General features: G+C 58.3%; 4 protein-coding genes across 4 annotated transcripts; 3 read left to right on the forward strand and 1 right to left on the reverse strand.

Moving 5' to 3' along the window:
* Positions 1-666: 666 nt before the first annotated feature.
* GGS23DRAFT_602654 (Six-hairpin glycosidase-like protein) lies at positions 667-1,964 on the reverse strand (the record flags this gene model as incomplete). The annotated part of the gene is made up of 2 exons (XM_051519357.1): positions 667-765; positions 858-1,964. 2 exons carry the CDS (start codon positions 1,962-1,964, stop codon positions 667-669), a joined length of 1,206 nt encoding a protein of 401 aa, XP_051376378.1.
* Positions 1,965-5,124: 3,160 nt separating this feature from the next.
* On the forward strand, positions 5,125-6,775 carry GGS23DRAFT_188093 (uncharacterized protein). Its single transcript, XM_051511692.1, has 5 exons — positions 5,125-5,474; positions 5,569-5,670; positions 5,748-6,109; positions 6,256-6,644; positions 6,717-6,775. Exons 1-4 carry the CDS (start codon positions 5,328-5,330, stop codon positions 6,602-6,604), a joined length of 960 nt encoding a protein of 319 aa, XP_051376379.1. The 5' UTR covers positions 5,125-5,327; the 3' UTR covers positions 6,605-6,644; positions 6,717-6,775.
* A 2,414-nt stretch (positions 6,776-9,189) lies between these two features.
* GGS23DRAFT_188153 (uncharacterized protein) lies at positions 9,190-10,007 on the forward strand. The gene is made up of 3 exons (XM_051511693.1): positions 9,190-9,280; positions 9,333-9,392; positions 9,444-10,007. Exons 2-3 carry the CDS (start codon positions 9,352-9,354, stop codon positions 9,895-9,897), a joined length of 495 nt encoding a protein of 164 aa, XP_051376380.1. The 5' UTR covers positions 9,190-9,280; positions 9,333-9,351; the 3' UTR covers positions 9,898-10,007.
* Positions 10,008-10,618: 611 nt separating this feature from the next.
* Positions 10,619-13,020, forward strand: GGS23DRAFT_549384 (IMP-specific 5-nucleotidase). Its single transcript, XM_051515216.1, has 4 exons — positions 10,619-10,826; positions 10,904-10,939; positions 11,128-11,286; positions 11,450-13,020. The coding sequence occupies exons 1-4, from the start codon at positions 10,802-10,804 to the stop codon at positions 12,541-12,543; spliced, it is 1,314 nt and encodes a 437-aa protein (XP_051376381.1). The 5' UTR covers positions 10,619-10,801; the 3' UTR covers positions 12,544-13,020.
* The last annotated feature ends 432 nt before the right edge of the window (positions 13,021-13,452 follow it).

Below are 13,452 nucleotides of genomic sequence, written 5' to 3' on the forward strand. Positions count from 1 at the left end.
TCTAGCTCTAAGGCCAGCCACCAACGTATTTATATCCTTGGGGAAATAAATATCAGTTGCCACACGGCTCTCCACCCGCGCCCGTTGGAAACGGTAATCTGGCGCACCCGGGATGGCCCCGCCGGGTCTTGCGTCCACTGCGCTTCTCGTAACGATCCAGTAGACGAGGGATCTCGGTACCTAAACCCCCGCCATCCCCATAATAAGGTAGCTAGCTAGCCAGCTCTCGGGGTTTTACGTAGGTAGATAGCATGGGTCGGCGAGCCTAAGCAACCTCTACAGGTCGCAGGCTTATGAAGGCGTAGGTAGGTATATGCAGCGGCAGCGGGTTACGACCAGGTGCGGATAGAAGACGGACTCCTAGGTATATTACAATGCATGTATCTATTAATCGTGCTAGTGTCGAAGAAAGGAATACGGGAGGCCACAAGCCATCGTGCTAGAAAAAACCTCTCTAGCCTCACGATCCGTCTAACCACACGCGTCTAGGCGGCTTTAGGCCTAGTCCTGCGCGCCGGCAATGCTTAGCCTCTATTTTTTTTTTTCCTCGGTTCCCGACAGACATCCTCGTTCGCGGTTAGAGTCGCCTCTCACGTGCTTGGCCGGACTTCTCCCCCAAATTCTGGCTAACTCGCGCGCGACGGCACGACGACGACGACGACGCCGTCACGAGGCGCCTAGCAGCCGCTCGACCTCGAGGGACGCGAGCACGTACGGCGCGGACCCCAGCACGCTGTTGTAGTTGATGGGCTGGTTGACGTAGTACTATGACGAAGAGAGAGAGAGGAAGAAAGGGGACGAGTTAGCATTCTTCCTCATTGCCGTCCGACACGGGTGCGCTGGGCGCGTGTACTTACCTCGTAGGAGGCGGTGGAGTTGAGGCTGCAGACGGCGACGGTGCGGTCGTAGCTGAGGGTGCCGTTGGGCTCGCGGACGAGGAAGGCCTGGTTGATGTAGCGGTAGGCGCGGAGGGCGAGGGCGGTGGCGGCGGCGCGGGCGAGCGGCGGGCGGCCGGAGTCGCCGTACGCGGGCGGTGGCGGCGGCGGCGGCACGTCGAGGTAGCCGAGGCGCGCGCCCTTGAGCAGCGCGTACGCGAACATGGCGCTGGCGCTCGACTCGATGTAGTTGCCGGCGCGGCCCGGCGCGTCGAGCACCTGCCACCAGGCGCCGGTGCGCGGGTCGGCCGCGGCGGCGACGGCCGCCGCCAGCGCCTGGAACTTGGCCAGCAGCGGGCCCCGGTGCCGGGCCGCGGCACCCCCGCCATGCGCCGCCCCCGCCGGCGGCAGCACCTCCAGCGTGTCCACCAGCGCCATCGCGTACCACCCCAGGCTGCGGCCCCAGACGTGCGGGCTCGCGCCCGTGCCCGCGCGCGCCCACACCGCCGTGCCCGACGCGTCGTAGCCGTGCACGAGCAGGCCCGAGGCGGCGTCGCGCGTGCGGTTCCACAGGAGGTCGATCTGGTAATACATGTCGTCAAGGGCGGCGTCGGCGGCGCAGGCGTCGGAGGAGTTGGCGGACGGCGCGGCGGTGGCGTAGAGCGTGTAGAAGGGCGCGAGCGAGTACATGCCGTCGAGGTAGCTCCACTGCGGGTAGACGAAGTACCACAGGCCGCCCTCCGGGTTGCGGCGGTTGAGGTCGATGCTGCGCCGTAGGGCGGCCGCGGCCGCGCGGAAGGGCTCGGTCGCCGCGTCGCCCGGCGCGTACAGCGCCAGCATGGCATTGCCCGTCGACAGCCGGTCCATCGGGTACGAGAGCGCGTTGTGCGTCGCGTTCAGCGTGAACGGCACCACCGACTCGACGCTGGCCCGCACGTACGCCCGCGCCTCGCCCGCCCAGGCGTCGTCCGGGTACTGCGCCGCGACTGCTGCGAGCGCCCGCTGCGTGACCCCCGCCTGCAGCAGCTCCGACGAGCCGCCCTTGCCCGTCATGATCCCCTGGCGCCGGGAGGCGATGCTCGTGGCCATCCACACCGAGTACTTGGTGACACAGGCGTCAACGACAACGTCTCCGTCGGCGGTGGCGGCGGCGGTGGTCACTGCTGCTCCCACTGCCGCGTCGGCGAATAACACGGCAGCGATCGTCGCCGCGACGAGGCGAAGCGAAACACTCGCCCGCATTCTGGCTAATTGTCTACGAGGACCCTCGTGAGCAGATAAAGGAAGCTAGCTAGCCGAGGGGGTGCCGTGTCTTGCTTTGTTTCGGGTGTCGTAACTTGTATGCGCGAAGGCCCAGAGACCTCGTAGACGATGCGAACCCGGTTTTACAACGGGACCTAAGTTAGGCGCATTGAGGTGTAGCGGCCAGTGGGACGGGAGTTCTTAAAGAGCGAGAGAATGTGGCAGGTGAAAAGAAAATGCGAGGGAAATTTCCGACAAGGGAAACGCCATCAATGAAAGGGCTGCTGCTTGCCTAGTCTTGGTTCTCGCTCCCGATCAGGGTTGCTCGGGGAATCCACCCAGCAACGTCTGCAGGGTTTGCCGAGTTTGTCAACTGCTGAAGCTGGACGAGGCAACGGGGGGAAACACGAGAGAGAGAGAGAGAGAGAGGGAACGGTCAGAGAAAAGAGAGGAGAGGAGGGGAGAAATGAGGGAGAAAGACAAGCAAGGGTCCGGTTCCCGCCAACGATACCGCCAGCGACAAAAGCATATCACGGCGTTATCCTAGAATCCTACGCTCCCCTATACTCCGCAATCGGGGCGGGAGATTTCGGTCCAATTCCGCGGCCCTCGTGCTAACATGCCTATGTAGTAATGGCATCCCGTGCAACTATCGTGGGGCAGCTCGGGAAGACCTCAGCTGGGAGACACAACCTCTACACGAACACCTTGGCATATTATACCTAAGAAGAGCGCGCGGGGACGGTGCTGAGGAGCGGTTGAGGCGTTGTTATCCGTCATCCTTCGATGCTTGAATCGTACTAGTCGGCTCGTTTGCTCGACCTGCTTTGGGAGCTGTGTCCACTTACATACGCCTGCTGGGCATAAGCAACGCCGATATGCTCCAGGCATGTTTGCCAGGCCTATGTCCGCTCTACCCGCGGAGTGGTCCGACGACAAAGCCGACGCAAGGGAGGGCGATATTGTCCGTCGCAGCGTCAAAGTGAGCAGCGAATGTGCTTGCTGTCTTTTCGACAAGTTGTTTTGACATGTCGGCGCGTCTGTGCGCCCAACACCCCTTGATAAAAGCCCCAGGATCTCTTCTAGCCAGAGGAGAGAGAGAGAGAGAGAGAGGAAAGGCTTGCGCTGTCGGGCAAGCACCAGAGGGCCGATTTATGTGTCTTGGGTGCACGACGGTCCAGGCAATCAATTGCAGTTTGTTGCCAGCCGCTGGCACCCTTCGGCCCAATGCTTATCGCAATCTCCCGCGCTTACGACAATCAGACGGAAGCCGAGTTGTGCAGAACCCATTTTCTTCTCCCTGATCTTGGTCTCCCACCGATCACGAGAATGGCCGGCCGGAGTCTTCCGTTGCTCCGTGACTGCGGTACGGCCATGAGAGACGGGAAGAGAGGGGAGAGGAGGGGAGAGGAGGGGAGAGGAGGGGAGAGGAGGAGGAGGAGGAGGGGAGACAGAAGGATCCTTTGCTCAGACGAACGTAGTATTTCCGTGGAAGACTTCCATGCGACCCGTCGAACGTCAGCCCCCATTGGCGAATCGCCAGAGGGTGGGTGAGTAAGACGGAAGAACGACACAGCGAAGACTTCGCTTAAAAAGGCCGTGGGCGCGCCGTGATAGGCAGAATTGTCTTCGCCCACCCCCCTTTTCTCCCCCGGTCCACGCACGTACGGTGGCGGACTGCTGTGCGATCGGCGCAAGCTCAGCGGTGCAGAATCGAGAGACACGAGCGACAAGATCAAGACAGAACTTGGCTTCCACACCTCGCCAAACGGGAAGGTAAGTCAGTCAAACATGCCCCCAGGTGGTGTGACGGACTCGACACATCGCCGCTCGCCTGCCTCAGCCTCGCTCTCTGAATAGCTAGCCGGCGCCCAGTCTGGCCGTGGGTGGCATGTTCTTCGCTCTCTTTCTATCTCTCCGTCTGTCTCTGTCTCTCTCTCTCTCTGTGTGTGTGTGTCTCTCTCTCTAGTCTATCTGTCCGTCTGTGTATGGGACTGGCGGGAGTGCCCGTCCTGTTGCCGCCGGCGCGGTCGGTAGGGAAATACCTACCTATATACCGGGGCCTATTTCTCGTAGCATCGCTTCCGCACTAGCGCCAGGCCGACTCTGACAACCTAGCGACCCTATTCTAGACTGCTGCCGTCGTTATTATGGTAGCATGATCCTGCAAACGAGGCACGCGGGCGCTCTGCCCGTAAACAGAGCAGCGCAAGGTCGCATTCCCGCACGGAAGAGATGACCAACAGCCGACAGAGTCGCACTGCGCGTTCAGCTCCCGCTTCCCACAGCCCTGTGGCTCCCCCTCTAGCCCTGGTTCCCGTGTCTGCTCCGCGATCCTTCTGCATGTAAGTGATTTCATGCCTGCAGCGCCAGCACACCAGCATCTGCTATTGACGGCCACCCCAACTGCCGATCTTCGAGATGTTCCGCCGCCGGCATGAGGAAGCCATGGGTGCGCAGGTCGAAACCGACCAGGACCAGGATTTCAGCGTTAGGTACGTATAGGTAAGCCGGCCGCGTCTTGGGCAATGCTGTGCACGTATTTCTGTCCTCCAGGCCACCTTGCCGCCACCTCGGCCGCTGTAACGACGAGAAGAGGAGTTTGCGTACCATGGTAATCGAGCCGGTTCGTGGTGTTCGTGCATGCAACCGCATGTTTCTTTTCTGGGTTGCGCATGTGCCGGATTGTATCTGTATAGCACGGGTTTCATGTATTGGTGGCAGTGCCCTGGAGAGAGGAAATACCCCGGGGTACAATAGCTGCCTGCCCTATCATTTTTACTATGATCGTCTTCTCGTAGCATGGAGAATCCCTACCTAGAAATCGAGATGGTGAGATGAGACCTGGGGGCCAGTAAGACTGCCCGCTCGCCGGCTCCCCCCCTCCAGTGCAGCCCATGTCTTGCCTTTCGGTCAGCTAGGCAGTCTGGTCTGTCGTGCAACAGGCGAAGATAGAGCTGCGTATTATCACTGCCCTTACTATCACTCCCTAATGGTCGGCCGTCAGACGAGGAGATTCGATAAAAGTTCAAGAGCCGCCCCTCTTCTCCTCCTCCCCCACTGTCCTTTTCCCCCTAACCTAGATGCGTCCTGATGGAGTAGCTGCCGTCCCGTCCCGGCGAACCACCTAGAGCCTCAGCTCACCAGGCTAAGGAACGGAGAGAGCGCTGATACATCTGCGGACTTTCACTCACTCGAAGAAACGACACCATGGGGAGCCACCGAGAAGACCTCATCGCGGCCATGTCCGTCTTTCTGGTGCTCGACGCCGTAGCCGTTGCCGCCAGACTCTACGTACGGACGAAGATGATCACACGGGGCTTTGGTTTGGATGACGTTGTCTTGTGTCTGACATATGTACACCACCCTATCTCTCTCTGATCCCTCGCGCGCCGCGCGCGGGGGTGCGGACATGGGATCTCGAGCTGATACAAGTTATCGCCGCGGTTAGATCGGGTTCATCATCTCCTGCTCTATGGGCTTCACGTCTATGAGTTACGGTTACGCGGCTGAGGACGAGCAGCCGTACTACAACCCCAAGAAGGCTACGCAGGTCAGTATTATGATCCTGGGTTCGGCTCAGGCGAGCGCTTCCTAGCCGGCGGCTGACCGAGCATGCGAGTCCTTCAGTTCTTATTCGCCAACCAGCTGGCCCTCTACATCTCGTCCGGGTTCGTCAAGATAGCTGTGGCGCTGGTCCTCTACCGGTTAGCGTCGACCAAGAGGCTGCGCTGGATCCTGATCGCATCCATGATCGTTGTCAGCCTCTGGACCATCATAATGACTACATTCGCATCGTGGCCCTGCGCCCAGGGCGGCTCGAGCAACTGGGCGGGCAGTAGGGCCTGCACGCAAGTCGCCTACTTCCGCACCATCACTAATATTTTCATCGACTACTTTTACGCCTTGCTACCGATCGCCATACTCCGAAATGTGCACATGAGCATGCGGTTGAAGATATCCGTGTTGTTCTTATTAGGACTGGGAATTTTGTAAGTGACGTGCATCTCTCGTCTTCGATCTCTATGCCCTCCTTCCCCTCTGCTGTCGAATAAATAAATAAAAGAAGGAAGCCGGTAGGAATCACACGGCGAGATATTAGCAGAAACATCATACTTACCTTCTTATTCCCGGATAGTGCAAGCTCGGCCACCATTGTGAAACTCGTTATTATCGTCAGACTGTCCACAGCTACGGGGAAGGAGGCCAAAGGATTACACTACAACCTCCTTCTGTGGGCCGACATCGAGCTGGGGATGGCCACTTTCGCCGCGTCGGCCGCGGCCCTACGGCCCTTGCTCAAACATATTCCGGCCGTTTGGAGCCGAACCCGTACTCGCAACAGCCACGGTACGAGCGAGGCCACGGGGCCCTATCGGGAACTTGTGGGTGCCAACAGTAGAGAGATGGGCCCCGTAAGTGACGGTAAGCGTGAGCACGTTAATGTGTCCAAAGCCAGCGACACTGAGCAGGGCTCGTTGGCCTGAGGAGGGGCTATGGATGCATAAGCAATCTCACTTGAGCTGGGTAAGTTGTCATAGGACAAGTCGCCGGGTAGTCAGGATGATACTCAAGCTGACCAAACCTGATCACAATAAGCTCGATGTATTATATAACTATATCACGTTGATCACGAAGAATGGGCTGACTGGGAAGAAACCTCGGGGTATATGAATCAGGCGCTAGCGGGAGACAACAAGGCGTTATGGGTTGTCGAGTGTGTACCAATACTGCCTAGCGGCATAAAGGCCATCCATTAACTCTTTTGCATCCGTGATGGATGATGTGCAAAGACTGGAACGATTAGTATATTGATCACTGTATTCGTCCGCGTTGCTTGCATAGGTAGTCTCCGAGCAGCATGCTGCTTAGTTGTTTGACATATCAAGACAGCACCCCGGGGCTTGGGTGTCGGGTCTTCGTACGGCCCCCCTGACCTGATATTGAGATCATAATATATATGTTGAAAGTCATGTATAACAGTTGGCGAGCAGCTCGAGAACGGGACGTGATATGCTGTCACCCGTCGTGGTATCATACCGTATGGAGATAGAGCCAGATACGGATGTATTATACCCTAGATACGCACTGAAAGGGGTAGATACGATACCGCCATCAGGCTCATCGCAGGTCGGACCACGACGACATACAAATCCCTAATCCACCCCAAGCCCCTCGCGCTAACTAGACGACCCTCGATACGCAAGTCTCAGACGGCAATCAAGAAAATGGCTGACGCCCTGCCCACAAATTGGGGAGAGAGTACGGCTACGCCCAAGGAAATCATTCCATTCGGTGACCCTGAGAACCAGTCAATTATGGGATCACCAGGGGCTAACACCCCAAGACAACTAGTCGAGAGCTTAGAACCGAGCAAGACGTAGGCGAGAGCCGAAAAGACCATGAGCATCGCGATCGAGGGAGAACAAGAAAGGATCCGGTTATTTAGGGTAGTGGGTAAGAGTTCGTCGGCGGGACGCTAAATAGGGTATCCTACTCAGATTCCCCAGGCGTACATCAGATAGCTAGGTATCTCGCTCTACGCGAGACCCGCCGCACGTATCTGACGAGAGCAGCAGAGCTCTCTTCGAAGCTCCAAATTTTGATATTGCCTGAAGACATTCGATACCGTGGTACCGGCCCCTTTAGGCAACCCAGATGCGAAATCTTGGTTAAACAAGCAATGCTTGCTGCTCGCGCGCATTGAGCGACGCATAGCCCGAGGTTTTGGATTAACAGCCATCCAGCTGGCACGACCCTAGAATAATCTCTCGACTGTGCAGGCTCCGAACCAGACGAAGCCCGCGGGCAGGAATCCCTCGTGTTGGACATCGACCTTACTCGTATCGTTATCTCGCGGTCTTGCAAACCAACGTATGCGGACTCTCGCTTCGAGCCTTGTCCTCATCAAAGATAAATTGAGGATGTCGAGTTAATTGAGAAAACAGTCCATTTATGGGAAGTCGAGATGAAGTTATATGAAGTTTCCTCCTGTCTGATATTGTTCCGCCATCCAGGCTAAAGAGGCCGAATAACCTCGTTAGATATTGTGGAGCTGTATGATGGCCGGCTTGGATATTGCCAATCACGGCGCGTATATCCCGACAAGACTCTCTCCAAACCGTAGAACAGCGTCGCCGCGGTGTCATGGGCCCATAAGTGGCGATGTTCTGTGTCTCACCCTTGACAATATGCATAGCATAGGACTTGGTAGCCTAGAACCCGCGAGCGCCGGAGGCGATAGGCGCCGTTGGCATCGGAGATGTTCCCGATTCCAACCCGACTAAACGATGCTTGCGCCAAATCAGCTCTTCGGAAGGATCTTGAAGAGGAAGGTCGTTTCCTCGCGAAGCTCACATCGTCACCGAAGGGTTCGGCCTTCTGGCGCCCGTCTTTCTCTTCGGATTCGATATACCATCGTGACGTGGTTAACAGCCACTTCCATCCCATGGTGTAGCCAGAACTGTCGTCCCGCCGACCTTGTGCGCCGCCTATACGCCATAGGTCTGTTAGCCAGTGAGGCGGCATCAACGCCTCAGTGCCGCCACATTCGGTGTCGAACGACTCGACAGATGTCTCTGTCCCAGGACATCAAGGAGGAGAGAAAGCGTTGGCAACTTCTCAACGCTATAGAGGTCAGCTGGCACACTTAGTAGTAGCCAGGTAAGTGACGGGTTGATAAGGTGCCGGCCTAGACCTAATATAAAATGGAGGGAGGTTCCAAAAATAACTCACGGCTCTCACAATGTGAATGCGAGGTTGACTCTGCAATATTACCACCCCCCATAACTGAACTCCGGAGCCACAACCCGGAGACCGTCCTCACGTTGACTCGAGTCACTTGAGCGCCATTGGAGGGGGGATAACCTGCCCCGAGATGGTGGCGGAAGGGGTGAGAACGGTAGGCAGGGTCGCTCACTCGCAGCCTCGCAGCGCGGAGGGACGACAGTGGTAACGTACATAATTACCCAGGGGCTATGCTATTTAAAGACTGACAAAATCGAGGATGGCGACAGGCGAGCGGCGTATATATAATAAGCCTTCTCGTCCACGATCAAGTTGACCATATGCTTCCAACTCCACCGACAGTCCAGCTTCCGCTAGTCAGCACCTCAACTCAGCTTCAACTCAAGAACAGTGAACCGTCGTCGGTCTCGACATTGGTGGGAGTGCCTTCGACCGTCTCCAACCGAACTAGGCTGACTCGAGAGATAGATAGCCAGCGTTTTTGAAGATGAAGGTCCTCGCAGTTTTCTTCATGGCGGCACTAGCCAGGTAGGGAGACAGTCCATCCTCCTCGCTGGCGCCACGCTAACAGTAGTGTAGTGTCGTCAACGCCCTCGCGGTCGAAGTCCCCGCGTACGCTACGGCCGTCGCGAGTGACCCGCCACCCAGGCGGCCGCCGCGTCCGACAAAGACCAGCACCAGCTTTAGGACCAGCACCAGCTTCAGCACCAGCACCAGCGTCTTGGGGAGCTCGAGCTCGACCTCGGAGCCGTTCATCATCACCATCACCACTCTACCGGGTCACCCCACCTCGAGTTCGGCGCTTGCTTGCCCGACCGTGACGCTCACGACTCGACCCAGCGCGTGCGAGCCGATCCGGTGCCCTATCCCGGGCTGCACGTTCCAGCAAGACCTGATTGTGCCGTGCGGCTGCGCCGGAGTCAAGACGGCACTGTACGTGGACGGGTGCCAGACCGCCTGCCCCGAGGGGTGCATAACCAGGCTCAACACCATCACGGCAATCTGCGCGAAGCCGACTAATGCCCTAGGTTGAGGGCATACACCTAGAACGGGCCATGCTCGGGTTGGGGGAGGAGGGATGTCGTCTTGAAGAAGAAGGGGGGGAAAAAAAAGGGTAGGTAAGGCGGCCGAGAGCGGGGGGAGACGAAGGGTATGGTAGGAATGGCTCTGCTTCTACAGCGACTGTTTATAGAGCGTCTTATGGAGATTGGTACGCCGAATCTCGAGTCTGGAATCTTGAACCAAAATAGAATCAAACACAGCTCTGAATCAAGTCGAACAAAGTCGTGATGGGTGCCAAGTCTGCCGGGGACGGGCCGCGAGGGTGCTCGATTGGAATAGGCGGGAGCTTAAGTACCTGTCGGAGTGGACGAAGCTGCAGACGCGGTGCGCTGCCGTCGAGAGATGCGCTAATCAGCTCCCCAGATGACGCTATAACCAAGGCGGTCATGGCTGGCGCCGGCAAAGGCGCTGGCAGGACCTCCGTAAGCTTAGGTGCCTAGGCTCGTTTATCGATAGGTACCTAGGTAGGTACCTAAGGGGGTACCTAAGGCGGGTTACTCGAGGTACCTTAGGTACTAATTACGTACCTACATCGGACCTGCCTTAGGCGTGTTACGGCATGGATTCCAGTTGGTCAACCCCAAGTGACGTAAGGACCTGCCTCTTCATCCAACAGGTAGGTACCTAGGTACCTCCTATGTCAGTCCCGCCTATTGGCTGCCCCACCCCGTACAGCTCAACTGCCATGAGCCCCGTGATCTAGTGCCCCTTATCGCAGACCGCATTCCCTTTCCCTTCATTCCATCCCCTCTCACCTTGACTACCTGGTTTGTGTTGCATGTCCTTTTCTCTCTGACGATTTGCCGTTTGTTCTATCTCTATTTACTCCCTTTGGAAGACTCTATAGCAGTATCCAGCGACGACGTGGCACGAAAATGACGACCAGATACAGAGTGGAGTGTAGGTTCTTGCTGAACGAGTCCGTCGTGCTCGAGCTATGTGCCGCTTCGGTCACTAACACGGGCAAACCGACGTAGATGCGTTGAAGACGCACAGGAGAGACCAACTGATAGGTACTACTGCAACGTAACTGGCGTATAGCCTAGAACTGCCTATACCTACCTGCCTGCCTACCTCCCTACCTTGTCCTTCTTACAACCACATGAGAGATGTCGATGCTTCCCGATATCAGAGGACGGCTTCGTATTCCCTAGATCCGAGCACAGCAAGCCTGTCGTAGCTAACACGAGATGCCCAACAGAATGGATCAAGGGACTGCTAGCCGTCCCCTTTGTCTTATACTCCCAGCCCACCGGGGTGTTTGAGACGAACGGGTTCAGCACCACGCAGATGTCGGAGGAAGCTCACCGGCGGTATGCCGAGATCATGCGAGACATCGAGGTCATGATCGACGATCACAGTACGGCCAGCCCTTCCATCCGCCCGCCCCCCGCCCCCGAACCAGCCTCCCCTCCTTCCTCCAGCCGCGCATCACCCGTCCTCCCTCGCAAATTGGCCGATCTGACCATGACGCCTCCCGCTCTCTAACTCTCTCTCTCTCTCTCTCTCTCTCTCTCCTCCAGTAAATCACCAGCTGGACGTCAACGTGCGCGTCCTGTCGAAGCTCAAGCTCCTGGTGCCGACCATCGGCAACTTCTTCACGCGGCTGCCGCTCGAGGCCGCGTTCAAGTTCCAGGACCGCAAGCGGTACATCTCGTCGCGGCGCTTCGTCTCGCCCTCGTTCAACGACGTCCGGCTCATCCTCAACACGGCCCAGCTCATGGCCGTCACCACGTACGGCTCCCTGCGCCTCGCCACGTTCGACGGCGACGTCACCCTCTACGACGACGGCCAGTGCCTCGAGCCCGACAGCCCCGTCGTCCCGCGCATGCTCGACCTGCTCCGCAAGGGCGTCCGCGTCGGCATCGTCACCGCCGCCGGCTACACCACCGCCGACCGCTACTACGCCCGCCTCCGCGGCCTCCTCGACGCCGTCGCCAACGACCCCTCCCTCGCCCCGCCCCAGCGCCAGAACCTCGTCATCATGGGCGGCGAGGCCAACTACCTCTTCGAGTTCGCCCCTGCCGCCCCGCACCTGCTTGCCCCCGTGCCCCGCGACCGCTGGCTCACCGCCGAGATGGCCGCCTGGCCCGAGGCCGGCATCGCCGCCCTGCTCGACGTCGCCGAGGCCGCGCTGCGCGACTGCGTCAAGAACCTCAACCTCCCTGCGGTGCTGACGCGCAAGGACCGCGCCGTCGGCATCGTGCCGAGCGACCCGGCGGTCCGCATCCCGCGCGAGTCGCTCGAGGAGACCGTCCTGGTCGTCCAGAAGATCCTCGAGATGAGCGTCGGCAGCGCCGGCCCCGGGTCCGGCCGCGCCGCCCCCGCCGTCCCCTTCTGCGCCTTCAACGGCGGCCGCGACGTCTTCGTCGACATCGGCGACAAGAGCTGGGGCGTCGCCGTCTGCCAGCAGTGGTTCGGCGCCGGCGCCGGCGGCGCCGACGGCGGCCGCATCCGCCCCGAGCACACCCTCCACGTCGGCGACCAGTTCCTCAGCGCCGGCAGCAACGACTTCAAGGCCCGCAGCGTCTCCACCACCGCCTGGATCGCCAGCCCCGCCGAGACCGTCGACCTCCTCGACGAGCTGGCCGACTTCATGGGCAAGAAGCTAAGCTGAGGCCCCCCCCGGGGGGGCCGGGCCAGGCCAGGCCAGGCCAAGCCGGAGCGCACATGTACTATAGGTTTATCGTATGATAAAGTGCCGGCGCCAGAAAGGAAAAGGGGGAAGGGGGGTTACGGTGCGCAAACCGACGCACGAGGCAAAAAAAAACACACCAAAATGTTCGGTCCCGGGTTTTGAAAAGGGGGGACATGTTCGGAGTTGAGGTTATGCTATGCTATGAATGAACCTATCCCAAGTTATCTGGGGCTTTAGAGAAAGAAGTGAGCGAATGCGGATTGATATTATAAGTAGAATTACCGAGCAGGACATATGGACGGCGGGTGTCTTTCTGGCTGTCGACGGATCGGATCCAACTTGGTTTGAAAGATAAGGCAGAAGAGGGTGGCAACAATGGATACCATTATAGGCTAGAGCATCCTCCCAGTCTTACTACATATTTATAATCACACACGGCACCAAGTCAAGCCAGCAAGCCTATTCGCACCCGATGTTCCCGGCGCACCGGCTATAAGGAAGTGGACCAGCTCGCCACCACCAGGCCGTCGTAACCCCGACACAATACTGAATCAGTCGACACTTCGAAAAAAGACAACCCAACGGGGCACATCCACCTGGTTAAAACCGGGGTTGCTATTGATAGAGGCGCTGGGTCTGTATAGAGTATTGGCTCGTCGCGGTGGGACTGCTCACCCAGTGTTCTTCGGATAAGTAGCCCTACATCCTCCTCCTCGCCAATAAATGCCATGACCCGCTCCAACAACCCTCACCTCGCCATCCCCGCGTCCCACTCCCCAGACACCAGACACCTACCGGTGTAGAACTAAGATTTATATCTGTGTACATATATATAGTCATGGTGGTATAACGTCGTCTCCGTCGTGTTTTCTTATTTTTTACCTCTTG

The sequence above is a fragment of the Durotheca rogersii genome, assembly GCF_024521655.1.
Source record: "Durotheca rogersii strain YMJ 92031201 chromosome Unknown GGS23scaffold_2, whole genome shotgun sequence".
NCBI classification, from domain to species: domain Eukaryota; kingdom Fungi; phylum Ascomycota; class Sordariomycetes; order Xylariales; family Xylariaceae; genus Durotheca; species Durotheca rogersii.

What these genes read in the sequence shown, in the direction of transcription:
- GGS23DRAFT_188093 (XM_051511692.1), top strand. Translation starts at nt 5,328, where the DNA reads ATGGGGAGCCACCGAGAAGACCTCATCGCGGCCATGTCCGTCTTTCTG. An exon ending in TTGTCTTGTGTCTGACATAT is followed by an intron (nt 5,475 to 5,568) that starts GTACACCACCCT and finishes CGCCGCGGTTAG; the next exon opens with ATCGGGTTCATCATCTCCTG. An exon ending in ACCCCAAGAAGGCTACGCAG is followed by an intron (nt 5,671 to 5,747) that starts GTCAGTATTATG and finishes CGAGTCCTTCAG; the next exon opens with TTCTTATTCGCCAACCAGCT.
- GGS23DRAFT_549384 (XM_051515216.1), top strand. Translation starts at nt 10,802, where the DNA reads ATGACGACCAGATACAGAGTGGAGT. An exon ending in GACCAGATACAGAGTGGAGT is followed by an intron (nt 10,827 to 10,903) that starts GTAGGTTCTTGC and finishes AAACCGACGTAG; the next exon opens with ATGCGTTGAAGACGCACAGG. An exon ending in GGTCATGATCGACGATCACA is followed by an intron (nt 11,287 to 11,449) that starts GTACGGCCAGCC and finishes TCTCTCCTCCAG; the next exon opens with TAAATCACCAGCTGGACGTC.
- GGS23DRAFT_188153 (XM_051511693.1), top strand. Translation starts at nt 9,352, where the DNA reads ATGAAGGTCCTCGCAGTTTTCTTCATGGCGGCACTAGCCAG. An exon ending in TTCATGGCGGCACTAGCCAG is followed by an intron (nt 9,393 to 9,443) that starts GTAGGGAGACAG and finishes ACAGTAGTGTAG; the next exon opens with TGTCGTCAACGCCCTCGCGG.